The 19,672-nt window shown below is 43.5% G+C and overlaps 1 protein-coding gene across 8 annotated transcripts in view; it reads right to left on the bottom strand.

Moving 5' to 3' along the window:
• Cdk14 (cyclin dependent kinase 14) overlaps nucleotides 1–19,672 on the bottom strand; it is a 591,789-nt gene that overhangs the window by 281,933 nt on the left and 290,184 nt on the right. For all 8 annotated transcript variants that reach the window (XM_075956305.1, XM_075956306.1, XM_075956307.1 and 5 more), the window contains one exon: nucleotides 8,582–8,676. In XM_075956305.1, the coding sequence (XP_075812420.1) occupies nucleotides 8,582–8,676 (95 nt within the window). The remainder of the gene's footprint in view (nucleotides 1–8,581; nucleotides 8,677–19,672) is intronic.

Here is a 19,672-nt window from a genome sequence, read left to right as displayed (position 1 = left end):
ATCAGCAGCTGAAGAGACTGTGTGTCAACACACACATAAGTGTGCACACACAGAGAGGCGTGTGCACAACAGATGCACACAAATACATCCACATGCACACACATGTACACACACAGATGCATGCACATGAATACATGCACACATTGGCATGAATGCATGCACACATTCACACACACAAAAGAATGCATGCACGCACAATAAACAAAATGAAAGTAGTACACACTAAAATGATACAAATTTCTCAAGTTGCTGTGAGAATTTTGGAATGTTACCTCCACTCCATTTTGTGGGCTACATAGAAATGTGCACATTCCCCACTTAGAATTTGACAATGATGCTTTCTACAAGCATTTACTGACCTAATCAGCCTGAATTCAAAGGTGAGTGGAATCATGGATTACCTTCATCCTGATCTTAGGAACATTCATAAAATTAAAAATCTTGCATTTATAAGTAAAGCCGTGTCTAGTTCCTCCGAACTCATCAGCTTTGATAGTTTTATTCTACTTAATGTGTCGCTTTCCTGCCTCCCACACCTCCTAACAAGCCCACTCATGTAATATTGTTATTTTCTTAAGAAATATAACAGCATTTCTGGTGAGGAAAAGAAATTAAAACTGCCTTCCTTTCCCAAGAAACCCTCTTTTTTTATATTATAGCTCTTATCTTCCACGTGATTTCTGGACTACTAAGTGCCTGTGCTTTTAATGATAGGATTATAAAATAAAAGGAGAATTTAAAATGAAAACAAACCAAATCCAAAGAGGCAGAATGTATCCAAACAAAATGGTTTGAGATACAGTGGAATATGCATAGAACTGTTTGTAGATAATCAGGCATTCTCTTAAGCAAGTTAAAGATGAGACTCACTTTCATCTTAGACTATAAAACTAAAATCCTGAACGAGGACTGGGGTATGCAATCCGGCTCGCAACCACATGACAAGACACCACAGCGCAGAATATAAGTGTGATACAAGAACAAAGAAAAAGACACTGCCATCCCAGCATCCTACATGACAGTGACCAAACAGCTGAAATGAGTGAAGAAACCGCACGCCTTATTAGATGAAAACAGTCACCAGGGAAAGGAGAGAAGAGGAGCTAATTGACTTTGTTTTCACCAATTAGAGAAAACAGGGAGTTCATAAGAGAGCACTGATTGGAAGCTAGCCTGGTTCCTTTTCATTTCTTCAATTTCTCCTTGAGGTTCAGAACCCTTGGTTTCCCACTGTCTGCCGTCAGTCAGTCACAAAGCCTGCATCTGCTCCTCCACATCTGACACTCCCATCTGAATGGCAGCTTTCCCGTGCAGAATGTGTAATCACTAAACACAACTAGTTCTTCATATATAAAATAAAAACATCACTAAAACTTTCGATAAAGGAAAGCCTTTGAGTCCAAGCCAGCTTCCCACTGTTTTCACCAAGTTGCAAGGTGGCCATAGTCCCATCACACACGTAGAAGTGTGGCTGCCGTTTTAAACTCCAGCGGCTTCTCAACTACGTCACCAGTGTAAAATCACCAGGCTTCCTACAGACAGACATGTACGTAGTTCGTTCTTTTGTGTGTACGCTTTCTTGTAGTTGTTGTGGTTGTTGTTTAGAAGTCCTGGCTATGCAGTCCAAGTGGCCTTAAATATGTAATCCTTTTGTATCATCCTCCCAAGTGTTGGGATCACAAGAGTGTACTATCATGCTGGGGTTAGGGCTATTTATCTGTATCTCTAGACTCAAGAGGGAAGGGCCTGTCAAGACAGCCCACTTACGCCAGAGGACAAATGAGTCAATTAATGATCAAGTGAATGACCATAAAATTTTTAGTTTGTTTACAAGAAAATGATGCCAAATGAGACAGATTTACGTAATGGTTGCAAAACTTGGTCCTTTGTGATCTAACTTGAGGATACCTGGACTAACACTAAACCCGGCCTGCTTTGTGAATTCTGATGGGAAACGGGACCTGTCCATCCTCACACAGACTCAACCGATGGCAGGACACAGCTACAGGAAAGAGCAGGAAGCACGTGAATGAATCCAGTTTTCTTTATGAGCAAAACAGGGGGATCTTATGGGAACTCCAGTGTTCCGGGAGGGACCATGACTTCCATGTACTAAGACACTCAAATAACATTTTGGTGCAATGCACACAGCACAGGCTAGGAACACCTTCCCCACACACATACAGACGCGCTGAATTTCAGCTGTGTTCTAGGCATCCTGATGAATAAACACATTTAGCAATAAAGTGTTCCTTGCACTCTAAGAGATGCCAGGTTTAGTTTACTAGTAACACAGAGCACTGGAATGCTACAACAGGCCTCCTGGAAGTCTCGTCCTTGGCCTCTGCAGCCTCTCTCGAGCACAGGCACCGCTTCCCTCTCCTCTCTGCGTTGCTCTTCTCTCTGACGGCTGCCACCCTGCCACCTTCTTAGCCGACCTGCGTCAGCCCTGCTTTGCTCCAATTTCTGTCAACACACACACTCTGCACTGCTACTGTGGGCTCCTGTCACATCTCCGTGCCAGCTCACACGGGAGCAAGGAAATTACCAGTCTTGTTTTACACGAATCATTTTGGCGTAAATGGGCTTGCACTGTCTTCTTCTATATTCAGCTAAACTGCCCTGTAGGAAACAGCCAAAGAGATTGTTTCACACAGAATGTACCTTGAAGGCTGGACTCGTCATTTCACAGGCTACTTTCTGACCCTTGATGACATCACTCTAACTGTTAATTATGGGTGCCGCGTATGCAAACGCAGGTGGTAGAGCACATCATTACCACTTCTTCATAGAATCCCTAACTATGACATGCGGAGAGAGAGGTGAAGGGCACTGTCCTCTAGCACTCCCCAGCTGACTTCCTGGCTCATGCCAATGCATTCATCAATGGGTTTGGGGGAAACTGCTGAGGCAGACATAAACAGATAAGCATGGTGACCTGAGAGGCAGACTTCATGGCCATTCTGTTAGTTCAGATCTCATTAGAGCTCTTGGAACGATCGCATCAAATCCTAGGACAATCAAATAACACTTAATGAGAATGAAGAGTCTCAAAATTTAATATTGAACTATAGTTTGGAATTCTGCCAATATTCTGTGTTATGCTGTATATCTATAGATGTAGAGCTCTATCTTAAATCACATTTTTTTTAAAACTAGATTCACGCTCAACTACTTACAATTTAGAGGATTTCACAAAAGTCACCAAGGGAAGATATGTGAGAGTGCCCCCTGCAGTTCACCTCACATTCTTACCTGTAACTGAGTAATGCAGCTGACGCAGTGACTGCTTATGAGACGGTGGGGACCACGGGGAGCAGGCACTACACTGGAATGTGCACTGCATGCTGGGAAAACCGCCGCTGTGCTTTGTGAATTTATGTATGTATGTATGTATGTATGTATGTATGTATTTAGATAGGGTTTTACTATATAGTGCTGACTGTTTGAAACTCACAGAGATCTCTGCCTATGTCACCCAGAGTGCTAAAATTAAGCGCCTGCGCCACTAAGACCAGCCTATTCTGTGAATCTTGAAGATAAGCAGGATCTGTCTGCCATCACGAAACACTGAATGCACAGTCCTGTGGGCTCCAGTACAGCCAAACCATGACATGTGACTTCACTTCAGCCAACTACACCGAAACAATTCTGGCTCATCTTTGGATGGCAAGAGCCCACAGACGCGTGAGGCTGCAGAGGCTATTTTGACATCATTAGTAGAGTGGCTACTCCATTATCCCAGGAAAGCCATACACGCAACTGAGTGTGTTTTCAACACTTCCGATGGCAGCAGGTGCTCAGAGCACACTTCCCAGCTATAATTCTTGCTCTAAGCCTGACTGGCCAGAGTCACCTGATTTTTCTTGTTTTTAAAGCCCGGTTATCAGGCTGCCGGCCACAATAACCCTGCAGGACTTTCATGTCTGAATCAGCCAAGAAGAAGGAGATCCATTTTGCAATAGGGAACTCTGATCGGCACATTTGTTTTGAACAGAGAGTCTTTAATTGCTCGGACACAACTATGGATCTGTAGCCATGCCAGTGTTTGAAGCTGCTATGCCTGCTTATGTAGCATGTTTGCTTGGGTAGAAAAAAAAGTTTAGATGTGAGAAATACAGCTGGAATGTAGATCAGCTAGGTGGGAAAATGAAATATGAGTTAAATGATGATTTATGAGTTAAAGTGATGAAAATTTTGTCTCTGCTGTTTCTGTCTCTGTTTCTCTGTCTCTCTCTGTCCCTCCCTGTATCTCTCTCTCTCCCCGTGTGTGAGTGTGAGTGTGTGTGTAGGGGCGGGGTGGGTGTGTGTGTGTACAAAAACATTTAACAATTTCAGATGCCCCAGATAGCCTGGTGTGCCTGGGAGAATTAATCACTGCCCTCATAAACCTTGGCTCATTTAGAAATCAGGCTGGGTTTCCGACAAGAGAGTGTCCTCAGCATTGTGACCACTGACGCGGGAGTGTCCCAGTGTCCAGGTCATGGATCTCTGTTCTGGAGTCTACATTAATTCATAACTGAGCCATACTTAGTGATTAATGCTTGAAAAAGTAAGCCAAGACTTAGCGTGTTAAAGTAACAACCATTATAATAACACAATTTAATTGGACAACATTTATGGAGTGTTTTATAAAACTAATAGAGCCATGGTATTTTTGGTGATCTTTCAATCATTTTATATGATTTTTGGTTGCACTGTCTTTTTCTCATGAGGCACAATCTTACAGTTTTAAGTTTTAAAATACATTCCATATTAGTTTGGATCATAGCAGGAGAAATAAAATGACCACATCAATTTTTGTTGGGATCAGCTATGAATTTCTAGGTTTTCCTCCTGTCACTTTTTGAGCAGTAACTCACAGACTAACATTTGCATATATTCCACCTACGCATTTTGAAGACTCATGATCCGCACATGCCCATGTTACCATCACCACACTCAAAGCAACAAAGTTAGTAGACATGGACATCTCCTACATAATTGTATCCTTTTGCCTATGTTTATTCATGTTTTGGTGGCATGAATAGTTGAGGGAATGTCTGGTCTTCTACCAAACTCCTATATGCACAATATCATACATTAATCTCTATAACTTATATGTCTTGTAAAATCAAAAGTTTGTCCACGTCTGATAACTTCATTCAATTTTTTGGTTTATTTATTTTTGACAGGGTCTTACTAAGTGGCCCAGAATGGCCTAGAACTCTCAGTGTAGACCAGGTCTACATGATAGAGAGATCTGCCTGCCTCTACTTCCCGAGTGTCGGGATTAAAGGCATTTGCTACCATGCTTGGCTTTTGCTTCTTTTTGTATGTCATTAAATATGCAATGAAAAATGATGTTCCAGATGGCTTGCTCTTTTGCAATTTAAAGCAAAACAAAATGATTATGAAATTAATGGCAACATACATTTCTATAATTGTGTTTACTATTAATATTCTTATTCCCACTTATGGAATATGTCTTACATTTTTCATCATACTGTTAAATACAACGTGGCACTCATTTGTCTTCGACAAAACCCAGTGAGCATAAAAACTCAATTGCTTAAGGTTTCTGTTTAAGTAGAAGAACAATTTTGTTAGCCTTGTCACAACTAAATGTATTCTGGAGTCAATGATTCCAAATGCTATCATATTTCTCTTTCAAGATTAAACCCATACCTGAAATACAGAGCGCTGCCCCAGTGTCTTAGACCATTAGGAAGCAGCTTCCTTCCCAAGCCTGCTTGTCTTTTCCGGATTAGAGGTGACCCTTAGCATCTCCATCTATGAGATGGAAGCAGCTCTGGAAGCATACTTAGCAGAGGCCCCTGTGACCTGCCACTGAGACGCAAGCCACCTGGGGAGCCCAAGGCCAACAAACTCCAGCTTCCAAGCTTCCAGATCATTACATAAGCACACAGGGAAAGTTGGTAAGAATTCAGATTCACAATGTTTTAACTTTCCAAGGTATTTGAGAGGATCAACAAAGTTCTATTAGCCACTGGATTGCTGCGCTAATTAGCTCCAAAGTCATTTCCTTGAGGATTTTCCCATATCACTGACATTCTCTCACTTATTTCACTATTCTGGCCTTCAGAAGGCTTTCAGAAACCTAAAATGTCACTTGTGGGAATAGAAGAACTAGGATTAGGGTCCTCTATCAAAGAAAGGGGGAGAAATGCATTATATTGCATGGGCATTGCCATAAATAAGAACCATCTGTGTAGTGAAGCTCATGGGTGCACCTCAGAAAGACACTGAAAACAATTGTAATAAAAAAAAGATGTAGCAGTGCCCAAAAAAACTGTCAAACTCTCTTGTTTTAACTTTACATCTAGAGTTTAAGAGTGTGGCATATTGATTATTTTCCCTTATACTATATAACTATGTCCTTTCATAAAATTTTATTTGTTTTCTTGGTTGTTTGTTTTGGTGGTGGCCAAGATTGATCCCACGGTCTTTTACAACTAGGCATGAACTTGTGCTGGTTTGAAAGACTAATGCCCCTGCAGGCTCACATTAGCCTACTAGGCATGAACTTGTGCTGGTTTGAATGACTAATGCCCCCGCAGGCTCACATATTGGACCGCTTGGACCCCAGCTGACTGCACTGACTGGGAAGGTTATGGAGCACTGTGGCCTGGATGAAGAAAGAGCATCAATGACGCCAGGCTTCGGGAGTTCACACTCTCACCACTACTCCAGTTTGCCTTCAGCTTTGTGCTTTACAGTTCACGCTATTAGCCCTTAGCTTCCTGCTCCTGCCTCGAGGCTTGCTGCTTGCTGCCGTGCCTCCCCAGCTAAAAATGGGATTCTAATATAAAAGCAAAGACACACTAGAGTCTAAAAAAAAAAAAAAAACAAAAACAAAAAACCAACTCTCTTGCTTCACCCCAGGACAGATTCACCCCTTCTGGAAGCTTACGTGAAAATAAACCCTTCCACGCATTGTTTTAAGGCATTCTATCTACCGCAGCAACAGAGATCTAACGATGGAGCCGCATTTCTCCATTCCACTCCCTGTGGGCATAGGATCTCGCCAGCTTCACCAGGCTGGCCTTCAGTTTTCTCTCTAGCCAGGCAGGCTTTGTATTTATTATGACTCTCCTGCCTCAGTCTCTTGAGAAGGAGCAGCGAGAAGTAACGTGGAACAGCAAAATCAATGCTGCTCATAAACTAAGTTTGATATCATCAACTTTAAAATAAGGTAATATCATCAAAAAGCTTGAGAATGTTTAGATTGCAATGTTTGATGCTGATTTCAGAGTACACTAAGAAACACAACCACAACCTGATGTGTGCATATGATTATGTGTACACATTAACTTAATTAGCACATACATATGTCTGTGCTTAACTTCACATCAGGGGACTGTACACAGAAATCAACATAAGGTCCGTTAATATAGGTGTCCCAAACTTGTTTATTTTTTTCTAATTTAATTGCCCAATTTGAGGAAGGGAATAAGTACATCTATAAACGCTCTCTCTGTAAAGCATTGTGGAAGACAGTACAAATAGAAAAATCTAGATTTCATTGAAACATGTAAATCAGACATACTAGAGAACATGAATGGAGAGTTACCAGCCCAAGTCAGCTCGATACATTATTGACTCCAGCTCATGGAGGAGACAAAAGAAATCATATTTGTATTGACGTGTGAATCTGCTCCCATTCTTGGTAGCACGTAATATATGCAACTCGCTAGCTCTAGCTACCCTTGTTACACATCACCATATCATTCAAATGTATCAATCATTTATATGTAAATACACAGGATGAATGGCTTCTTCGGGAGACAACAATTTTCGAATGATAAACAGACACAGGCAGACATTAGGAAGATAGAAAATGCTTCAAATATTCATCCTTTTATACTTTTAAGGAAAGATGGGAATTATTTAAATAAAACCCTAATTATAAAAAAAGAGACCTTAAGACAGTCAAAATCCCAGTAGCTGTTCTTCACAACAAAAAGTTGGCACCGGTGTCATTTGTATCTTATAAATTACATGCTCTCAGATCCATCTGTGAAGACGGGGATGCTAATTATCATGGTTACATTTCATGATTCCAGAGCTAGAGGCTGAGACGGCGCTCCACAGACACCATATGTTTTAGTGAGGGAAATGAAGAAAGATTAATTACCAGTTGAAGTTCAGGTCTTCCCGCAGTGACACCCTCAACACAAGAAGATTGTTACATGGTATGCTATACAAATTGGAAGCTTTAGTTAATAACTGAAATAACTAAGGAGGAAAGACTTGAAACCTCAATTTCAAGTATCTGGATCCCTCCCCAACTCCTGCCAATATATCTCTATATATTTATAGACAGAAATAGATATATATCTTAAGGATGCTTTTGCGAAACTACGTTACAAATTCCAAGGAAAATGCAACTTGACAATTTTCTGGACGTTCTTTTAAGAGACATGCTCAAAAATCTCTCGCAGGGCCACGATTTTACGCAAAACAATGTCACGTGTCCCCCGAAAGCCCACTCATCTCGGGATGGCCATTAAAACATCAAACGCTATTACTGTAAGATTTTGATTCGTACTTAGCTAGACGGCACTCTGATTCCACTTACCACGTACTCAAAGACAAGCGTCAGCGTCTCCTTGGTGTGGATGATGTCATGGAGCAACACGATGTTTGCGTGCTTCAAGCCTTTCAACAGCGACGCTGCAAGACAAAGTGGGCAGAGAAACAAGGGACCATTAGTAAGGCATGTCACATTACCGGTGCGCTCACTGCCAGATGAGACTCATCCACTTCCCACGCTCTACGCCAATATGACAGCTATTGAGAGGGCAATGTTAATGAAATGAACAACTAAAATTGTGGCGTGATGAAATTATCTTTTAAGTTCTGTAGTTGTTTTATTTTTTTTTTACATTTATTTACTTTGTGTGTTTGTTAATGTCCTAACTTAGGTTTGTGCTGTCATCCTGACAGCCCACGGTTATCTGAGGGAGTCTCATGAAGGAGGCTACTTCAGTCAAGCTGGAGTGTGCGAATGTCTATGGAGCATTTTCTTGACTGCTAACTGACACGGGAGGGCCCGGCCTGTGGCTAGCAGCACCATTCCTTATGCAAGTGTAGCTGGGCTCGGTAGAAAAGCCATGCGAGCAGAAGGCAGGGACAGGACGGTAAGCAGCATTTCTCCACCATGTCTTCTTCACGTTCCTAGCTTGCTGGGGTTTCTGCTCTGGTTTCTGTCTGTTATTGACTATTGCCCATATGATGTAAGGAACAGAATGTGCTTTGGGGCATAGTGCTCGTCACAGCAATGGGAGGAAAGCTAGTGTGCATGCACCTGTGCACATATGCGTATGCGGAGGTCAGAGGTCTTCTTGCAGGAGTCAGTACTCTTCCCCGCCTGTTGCCAGGCTGGATGGCATGCACCTTCTATCTACTGCACCATCTCGGCAGCCCTGCTTCAAGCTCCGAAGTGCTGATGCTCACTGCATATACCCTTAGATTCTTTGTGAATTGACCCTTTTATGGCTGTGTATCGTTTGGTTGCTGGAAGTATCTGATGCTCTGCCCTTAACCTTGTGTGGCCCGTCCAGCTTGAATGAAATTACTGACATGGTGGATCCTTTTTCGTCCGTCTTACCAATTCTGGCATAATGAGTAAAGGTTTACCCACAGCATATGTTTTTAAATGCCATTCTGCCGATGTCTGATTTTCACTTGATGGGGTTAGGCCACTTACATTAACTGTAGATATTAAATGTATGGTTGCCTACCATTTACATTTCCCTCGAACACCCTGCAATTTAGTTTTCATTTATTTTGGTATTTTTTTTTTTAATCTTCTATGTTTCTCGGGAGTTCAACTAACACACACTTTACTTCATTTTCTCCTTTCTTCTTCCTCGCTTTCTGCTGAGCTTGGTATTTTCAATCCAACAAGGCTTTCTGTTTGTTTCGTATATTCAAAGGGCTGAAGAAAAAATATTTAATTCCTATCACAGTCTTCTGTATGGTTTTCTTTAGTTTTATGGTGGGTTTCTGGTGTGACCCATTAGATAAAGTGCACAGATTTTTTCTCTTCTTGTGTTTTAAGATGCAGACTCCTTTGTTCTTCCCTTGCTCACTAAATGGACTGGAGGCCTTGTTTGAGAGTCCTCTCTCTCAACACTTTTATCCCCCTTCATACAATTGGTGTCGAGCTGAGAGGTGAGTGTCCTCTTCCATCCCGCATGATCTTTCTTATTTCCCTATCCTTCCTTCTTTGTTTTCAGCATCATTCGAGTGGACTGGCCTTTCTTTAGACGGCGTCAGCTCCACAGAGGTGACGCTTTGCTGGGCCAGCACTCCTCTCTGTAAACAGTGCTGCCATGCACACTGACTCTAGCTTCCTTCTTCCCCAGCATTATCCTGAGCTTCAAAAAAACCCAACATCTCTGTCCCTTTTCAGTTTCTTAACCTTCTCTTCGGCCTCCCCAGCACTGGTCTCCGTACCCGCAAGCTTGCTATGGTTTTCTATTGATCCTGAAGGCACGAATCACCTGTGCTTTAGGGGAGTGTCTGTGCGATGAATCAAGAGCAGGCTACCAACCTCCTGCTCCACAACACAAAGGACATTTCTTCTATTGGAGCATCCCTATTGTACACAAGGCGGCACACGAAAGGAACTCACATTGACTAGCTGCCAGTCATTTCTAGGAGCGGTGTACACTCAACTTCTGGGCTATGTCTCTAGCCCTGATTCCTACATTCTCTCATGGACTTAGAAACATGTAAAAATAAATGCACTATTTAGATTTAACAAGCAATGATTTGTAAATATACTGATGATTTTGACCTTGTAGTTCCTTTAAAAATTTGTGAATAAGGCCATAGTCTGAAATTATAAGAAATTCAAATATATCATTATTGTTCATCCTAGTAATTTATAATCTGTCTTTTAACTATTCAACTCTCTCGTCAGCTTTGAACCATTAAAGCCCTAATAAATTGCTAGGACTCAGCTATTAATCTGTAGAACAAATACACATTTGTTGGTTGTCTTCTGCAGCTTTTTTTTTTTTTTCTGAGTTTTGAGGCTGACTTCAGGAGAGGCTTTTATCTCGGATCACAGCAGGGTATTTGGAACTGATGGCCAGGACAATGCTTAACACCTACTATTCCACACAGGAGGACCTCCAAAGGAAACAAACGAAGGTCCTACGGAAATCACAATGAACCAAAGGACCCTGGCTCTGTGAGGCGGGTTTCGGAAATATATTATATCACATTGTTTGTAATCTTGTCCAATTTCATTTTTCAGTGCTCTCCTATGCTGTCAAGTTTAGTGATGACCCATCTGGATGGAGAAAACTCTGAAACAGAACTGAGGCTTTGACTGCATCAGGAATCCCATGCTCACCCGATCTCTGGCTTGGCTTGTTCTTCCCCACGTCCCCCATTATTGCCTTTCTTTTACCACTTCTTCCTCCAAAAGCCTTTCTTATTTCTCAAAATAATAGCTTCACACCCACTATGTATTATGTACTGTGCTTTTTTCACGATTTCAGCAACAACAAATGCCTGCTAATTCTCATCTGGGGTAAAGCTTTTATTTTCCTTGAAAAACTCTAATGCCACAGAAATAAATATTTCTGTCATTTGACCAGTGTCATCTGATGTTTAAAAGCCTCCAAATACCTTTTAAATAGGTCTCAATTTTGACAGTGTGTAGATTCCAGATTATGTTTGTGTCTGCTTTCTCAACATACTGGCAGCGAAGTAAGTATCGCTATTTGAAAGTGCTCTTTTTGAGATTAACGTAATGAATCTGTAACTGGGAAGGGACAGAGCCACAATATCCAAAGGTGATGACAGACAAATGGCATTTGACGGTGGTGACGGTGGAAAACGGCCAGCAATCTACCAACACGAGGACAGGTGATAGACACGACCTGCTTTGTGGCTGCCAAGCCAGCAGCCACTCTTGCAGCAGGTGCCCGATGTTGTAGTTCCGGCTGCCATCAAGGCAAATAAGTCTCACGGGTGCCAAGCCAATCCAACGCACCAGTGAGTTCTGGAGCCAGGCTCTCCTTCTCCACAGCGAACAGTCAAAATAACACCCTTGTAGACTTAACTATATCCTAAGTATACCATGTGTTATTTTCTCAGTTTGCAAACAAATCGAATCCTGCAACATTTGCACGGGTTACTCAGTAGACTTCCTTTCTGCACAAAGCTTAATCAACAATCCAGCAACACTTCAAAATCCGTTCACCAGGGAGGTTTGAAATGACGTCATTGTGTATGATACAAAATGTTGAATTAGGATTGAAGGTGAAAATCATAGTTTTGGGGCTCTGATGTCACAACAGTATGACGGAAAGTCTAAAAGGCAACTGTGGGATGCAGGGAACTCCACCATCGAGGTGCCAACTTCCCACACGGCATCAGTCAGTCACACTGGGGACCTCCCACTCTGAGAACACAGAGGGTGTCCACTCTGATTGAAAGGGGGTGAATTTTATCTAAAATTCAATCTCATCATGATAAAAAGAGAATCTGAACCAATACATGAAATTAAAGTAGGTTGGTTTGATTAAATCTCCAGTGTAACAGATAAAAACTGTTTATAACGAGGAAAGGAACCCGTCTTTAGAATATGAGAATGCCTGCTTCTCCTCGGGAAGAAAAGACTGAAGACACAAAACACATCTCTGTAACTTCAGCATTGGAAAAGAAATAGGGCATTTTCCATTTCCTGTCATCTTTTCTGTGTTCTTACCAGTGGTACCTGATTTTTCCCCAAAATAATAAATATCGATAAACCCTATCTCATTCTATAAAGAACAGATAAGAGATTTTTTCAGCTTGCACTCCGAAACTCATTCTTTTTTTACTATAAACAGTAACAACTTTCAACTGAGAACTCCTATCTTACTTGCTGATGGACTCTGACTATTTTCTAAATTAAGATACCGAGAATGGGAAAATCCTAAGGATGAACTGGAGGAGTCGAGGGGGAAGAGATGACTCATTGTTTTCTTGAGTCTGTGGTGGGGACTTGGTTTACACGGAATGAGAGCAAACACGTACCTGAAGACTGATGGATGGCTCCCGACACTCTGCCCGCATTTTATAACGCGTGCTGCCTACCTGGATACAAGCTTGAAAAATAATGATACGTGCCACAGTTCCCCTCATTTCTGGTTCTTCCCTTAGTGATATCCAATATTGCCCAGTATTACACAAATACATATTACACAATAAATACACAACAAGAAAGAGAGAAAGAACCTCAGGCTAATAAAAAGTATGATTATAGCTTCAAACCTATATTCGTCTTTTATGTGTGTGGGGGGGTGGTGTGTTTGTGTACCAGCTTACACGATGGGTATGCATATGTGTGTGGAGGCCAAAGGTCAACACTGAGTGTCTTCCTTGGTTCTCCTTATTTTTTGAGGCAGGGTCTCTCACTGAACCAGGAATTTGCCATTTTGGTCAGATTGGCTGGACAGCCTCAGATACCCTTCTGTCTCTGTGCACTGGGACAACCGGCACACTAAATTGCTAGATTTTCTTTCTTTCTTTCTTTCTTTCTTTCTTTCTTTCTTTCTTTCTTTCTTTCTTTCCTTTTTCTTTCTTTCTTTCTTTTTTTCCTTTTTCTTTCTTTTTTCCTTCCTTCCTTCCTTCCTTCCTTCCTTCCTTCCTTCCTTCCTTCCTTCCTTCCATGGCTCTGGGGGAATTTGACTCAACACTTCAGAGTAAGTCGTCTCCCCAGGCTGCTCTTTGCAGTTTCTATATACATACCCCCAGAGTTATGTAGGAGAGAAGTCATAGCTCATCCAAAACATGAGGCTAAAGTAAATATGGCATCATATAGACATAAATCCCACACAGGCCCAAGAATAATGTTTTTGTGGCACAGATGTCCTTCAAGTGTGAAAAAGTAAAGCTAGGTTAGGAATACTTTAATACTACCTGCCTTTGCCTCCAAAGTATACATACTGTTTTATTTGTTTCTTAGCCTTGTTTTCCGGTAGGCACAAGGGCAAGATTCAATCCCCTTGCATATTTCAACTGCTCAGCCTCTCTGAGTTCTCCAATGACACAAATGTGGAGCACGCTATTGGAATTTGCAGCTTCCATCTACCCCTTTGACATCAATAACCCACTTATCCAGCCCTTGACTACTGCAAAGGTCAGACATCTAGAAATGACTTCCACACTGCAGCACACACACAATACCGAAGACTTCCTATAACGCTTCGAAGAACAGACCCCTCTATTGGTGTGGCTTAACCACCAAAACTGCCACAATATGAAGCGTGGTTCAACCCACCGAAGCCTAACTGATTCAAAGTGACTAAGAAATCTTCACAAATGCCTTGCTGCCTTTTCCACCATTAATATTCAAATCAACCAAGCTGCCATGAAAGAGCAAAGCACTGGCTACAAAAAAAAAAAAAAAAAAGGAAAGTACTCATCGAACCAATTTTCTAACTGAGAAGAAAGAATTTAATTTTCTACACCCACTTTTCTGTATCATTTCACTTGCTTGTGACAAAGAAGCATTATTTTCATATTTAAAATGTTTCTGAAAATGTCTTTATTTTCAACAGACTGACTAAAATAAGAAGCATTCAGATGCTTAACTGCACGATTAACAGGGAACTACAGAGCAATTACCAAAAGGAAGCCCCATAACTGCATAACAGCTGTCCTGTGTCCTGCATCACGTCTGTCCTGTGTCCTGCATCACGTCTGTCCTGTGTCCTGCATCACGTCTGTCCTGTGTTCTGCATCACGTCTGTCCTGTGTCCTGCATCACGTCTGTCCTGTGTCCTGCATCACGTCTGTCCTGCATCACGTCTGTCCTGCATCATGTTTGTCCTGTGTCCTGCGTCACGTCTGTCCTGTGTCCTGCATCACGTCTGTCCTCTGTCCTGCATCACATCTGTCCTGTGTCCTGCATCACGTCTGTCCTGCATCACGTCTGTCCTGTGTCCTGCATCACGTCTGTCCTGTGTCCTGCATCACGTCTGTCCTGCATCACGTCTGTCCTGTGTCCTGCATCACGTCTGTCCTGTGTCCTGCATCACGTCTGTCCTGTGTCCTGCATCACGTCTGTCCTGTGTCCTGCATCACGTCTGTCCTGTGTCCTGCATCACATCTGTCCTGCATCACGTCTGTCCTCTGTCCTGCATCACGTCTGTCCTGCATCACGTCTGTCCTGCATCACGTCTGTCCTGTGTCCTGCATCACGTCTGTCCTGTGTCCTGCATCACGTCTGTCCTGTGTCCTGCATCACGTCTGTCCTGTGTCCTGCATCACGTCTGTCCTGTGTCCTGCATCACATCTGTCCTGCATCACGTCTGTCCTGTGTCCTGCATCACGTCTGTCCTGTGTCCTGCATCACGTCTGTCCTGTGTCCTGCTTCACGTCTGTCCTGTGTCCTGCATCACGTCTGTCCTGTGTCCTGCATCACGTCTGTCCTGTGTCTTGCATCACGTCTGTCCTGTGTCCTGCATCACGTCTGTCCTGTGTCCTGCATCACGTCTGTCCTGTGTCCTGCATCACGTCTGTCCTGTGTCCTGCTTCACGTCTGTCCTGTGTCCTGCATCACGTCTGTCCTGTGTCCTGCATCACGTCTGTCCTGTGTCCTGCATCACGTCTGTCCTGTGTCCTGCATCACGTCTGTCCTGTGTCCTGCATCACGTCTGTCCTGCATCACGTCTGTCCTGTGTCCTGCATCACGTCTGTCCTGTGTCCTGCATCACGTCTGTCCTGCATCACGTCTGTCCTGTGTCCTGCATCACGTCTGTCCTGTGTCCTGCATCACGTCTGTCCTGTGTCCTGCATCACGTCTGTCCTGTGTCCTGCATCACGTCTGTCCTGTGTCCTGCATCACATCTGTCCTGCATCACGTCTGTCCTCTGTCCTGCATCACGTCTGTCCTGCATCACGTCTGTCCTGCATCACGTCTGTCCTGTGTCCTGCATCACGTCTGTCCTGTGTCCTGCATCACGTCTGTCCTGTGTCCTGCATCACGTCTGTCCTGTGTCCTGCATCACGTCTGTCCTGTGTCCTGCATCACATCTGTCCTGCATCACGTCTGTCCTGTGTCCTGCATCACGTCTGTCCTGTGTCCTGCATCACGTCTGTCCTGTGTCCTGCTTCACGTCTGTCCTGTGTCCTGCATCACGTCTGTCCTGTGTCCTGCATCACGTCTGTCCTGTGTCTTGCATCACGTCTGTCCTGTGTCCTGCATCACGTCTGTCCTGTGTCCTGCATCACGTCTGTCCTGTGTCCTGCATCACGTCTGTCCTGTGTCCTGCATCACGTCTGTCCTGTGTCCTGCGTCACGTCTGTCCTGTGTCCTGCGTCATGTCTGTCCTGTGTCCTGCATCACGTCTGTCCTGCATCACATCTGCCCTCTGTCCTGCATCACATCTGTCCTGCATCACATCTGTCCTGTGTCCTGCATCACATCTGTCCTGTGTCCTGCATCACGTCTGTCCTGTGTCCTGCATCACATCTGTCCTGCATCACGTCTGTCCTGTGTCCTGCATCACATCTGTCCTGTGTCCTGCATCACGTCTGTCCTGTGTCCTGCATTACGTCTGTCCTGTGTCCTGCATCACGTCTGTCCTGTGTCCTGCATCACATCTGTCCTGTGTCCTGCATCACGTCTGTCCTGCATCACATCTGTCCTGCATCACGTCTGTCCTGTGTCCTGCATCACGTCTGTCCTGTGTCCTGCATCACGTCTGTCCTGTGTCCAGCATCACGTCTGTCCTGTGTCCTGCGTCACGTCTGTCCTGTGTCCAGCATCACGTCTGTCCTGCATCACGTCTGTCCTGCATCACGTCTGTCCTGTGTCCTGCGTCACGTCTGTCCTGTGTCCAGCATCACGTCTGTCCTGTGTCCTGCATCACGTCTGTCCTGTGTCCTGCATCACGTCTGTCCTGTGTCCTGCGTCATGTCTCTCCTCTTTCCTTCTCATCCCCTATGCTGAAGAACTGGCAAAAGCAGTGAAAAAGGGGCCCCACTCTTGCTCTTCTAACTCAAGAACTCTGAGGATCCCTAAGAAACTCAACTTCTTTCTCATATCACACAAATGGCTGGAAGTAGTCCTTTTCTAAAGACTTGACTTTCATGAAGATAACATTAATCCTAAGCCATCTCAGCTCCTGGTCTAGACCACAGTCAGTTCAGCCTATAAATCTCCCATCCACTGGCCCACCACAGTCCGGTTGATCTTGTTCCCATTTGCCACAAGAACGACTCTCTCAAAGGCAGGCAGCACATGAATGTGGAGCATGTGGTTCTTCCCAAAGATGAACACGTCACAGGGAACTCTGCAGAAACTGCAGCGCACAGCCAAGGGGTGGGAACAATGGCGACCGTGCTCTGGACCCCGGCTTCTGAGCAAAAGAGACTTTGGGAATAGAGATTCTAGAAGCTTGCTTTGTTTTCAAGACAAATGTTTCTCTGTAGCTTTGGAGCCTGTCCTGGAACTTGCTCTGTAGCCCAGGCTGGCCTCAAACTCACAGAGATCCTCCTGCCTCTGCCTCCTTTGTGCTGGGATTAAAGGTGTGAGCGCCACCACTGCTCACTGGCTTTTATCTGGCTATAAAAGCTATTTTAATTATTTCATGCTTTTTTATACAATTTTTACAAATACAGTGAGAACCATGAAAAGCATGTCAGAAGGAGGCAGTGTGTCTCCTATGTCCTCTGACTGAGAATAAACATTTATATCATATATGATATTATTATTGGCCAAGAATTAAATCAACCTCTTTTATATAAAACTATATCAATAGCTTCAGATGGCTAATATTAATTGTCAAGTTGATACCTATGAGGGCTGTTCGTGGGCACACGTGTGATTGTCTAATTCACCTCTAGAAATTACAGTGAGGGGAGATCTTCATTACTCTAACAGACGTGAGAACTGTGAACTGTATGAGCTGGAAGGGGCCAGCCGAGCACCGGCATGGACTCAGTCACTGCTTTCTGCTCTTGACTGGGGATGGAACGACTAGCTCTGCCATGCTCCTGCCGCAGCACTTCCCCGCACTGAGGCCAGATGGCTTGGAACTGGCGACCAAAACGAACTGGATCTCCCTTAGACTGCTTTTGTCAGGGCATTTTATCACGGCGAGGAAAGAAACTAAGAAGCAGTTAATATTCTTTCAAACAAGCAGATGTCAGTTCAAGGCCAAGGCCTCCTTTGTTGTGGCTGTGTGTCCTAATGCCTTAGGGAATGCATGTGAGAGAGCCAAGAGATGCATGGCTAAACACACACACACACACACGGGGGGGGGAAGGGGGGAACAGACACAATATCAGACTCAAATAAAAGTTAAACTCCTAAGCTAGAAGGTAAAAAAAAATTCTTGGCTCTACACTTTTAATAGTATTTTGGCATACAGTTTTGTTACGTTGAGTTCAAAAAGGCAAAAAGTCAATGCACAGGACCTCTATGTGAATAAAACATTAGTAAGGTCGTGGATGTATGGCCTTTGAATCACACCACAATTTCAAAGTCAGGGAAACTGGAAGGTGGGCTGTCAAATGCCAGAGGAGCATCACTTTGAGAAACAGATACCTCACTGTCTGGAGAAAGTACCAATAGATCAGCAGCCAGGCAGGAGAAGCGGGGACAACAGAAACCAAATGCTGATTTTGGTTGAGGCCACCCTGGGATTTCAAGTATGCTAAGCATTTCATTTGACTGGATAACACTCCCACGGGAAGAAGTTACACACGATAGCAAAGTTCAGGTCAAAGCGTACTGTCCTGGAGTACACAACTCATAAACCATTTACTTCCCCGCCGTCCGGCCACCATCACTGCTAGCACAGACACTGGCAAGACCTAGGTGTGGACAGGCCACACTCACCTAATCCCCCAACTAACCCCAGTGACTCACTGCAAGGTCACTAGCATGCAGAACCTAACCAGGTTCCCCTGACATATACCCACACCCTCCTTTTCAGTGACCACAGATAACCAGCTGCAGATGATGCAACACTTGGCCCATTCTCACTGTACCCGGATGTTCAAGTTCTTTACAAAACATCTAATGAGAGCAATAACAGCTTCGGCTGCCCTCCAACCGTGCTGGGAAAGACTGCAGAATGCCAGGTTCTCCTTGCTTGCATTTCTCTCTTCCTAATGCAACATTCAGAGGCTGCATCAATAAAAAAAAAAATTCTTGTTTATGTCAAGTCACAGAGAGCAAAATCTTATTTAATGACTTTGGGGAGATGCTTCTCCTGACTTATTCTGAGAAGAATTCTCTAAATCTCCTTACCACTAGCAAATCTACTTGGTTACCAACAATAACAGCCACTTTAAAAGCTTGCATTTGGGGCTTCTAGTTTCTCACTAAAAGCCATTTTCTTCTCATCAGGAGCTGCCAAAGCTGGTGTTAGATTTCACAGAAGCACTCCACAGATGCCTAGCTGAAGACATTTGGAGGTATGATTTACTAGAAGCACATGAGTAAAAAGATGAGCTGCACGTTATATATTTTATGACCTGAGTTCACAACGTAAGTTCAGTTTGAGAGAATAGCTTAAGAGAATAGCAGCTTTTCAAGAAATCAGACACACAAAAACAGGTTTATCTGCTACAAATTAAAATTTTTTTAAAAATTTTTCATCTCTGTCTCTATCATTGGCAACAGAAGAATTGAAGGTGTATCTGGTTC

Source organism: Microtus pennsylvanicus, chromosome 22, assembly GCF_037038515.1.
Source record: "Microtus pennsylvanicus isolate mMicPen1 chromosome 22, mMicPen1.hap1, whole genome shotgun sequence".
Classification (NCBI taxonomy): domain Eukaryota; kingdom Metazoa; phylum Chordata; class Mammalia; order Rodentia; family Cricetidae; genus Microtus; species Microtus pennsylvanicus.
This window is presented reverse-complemented; position numbering and strand designations above follow the sequence as displayed.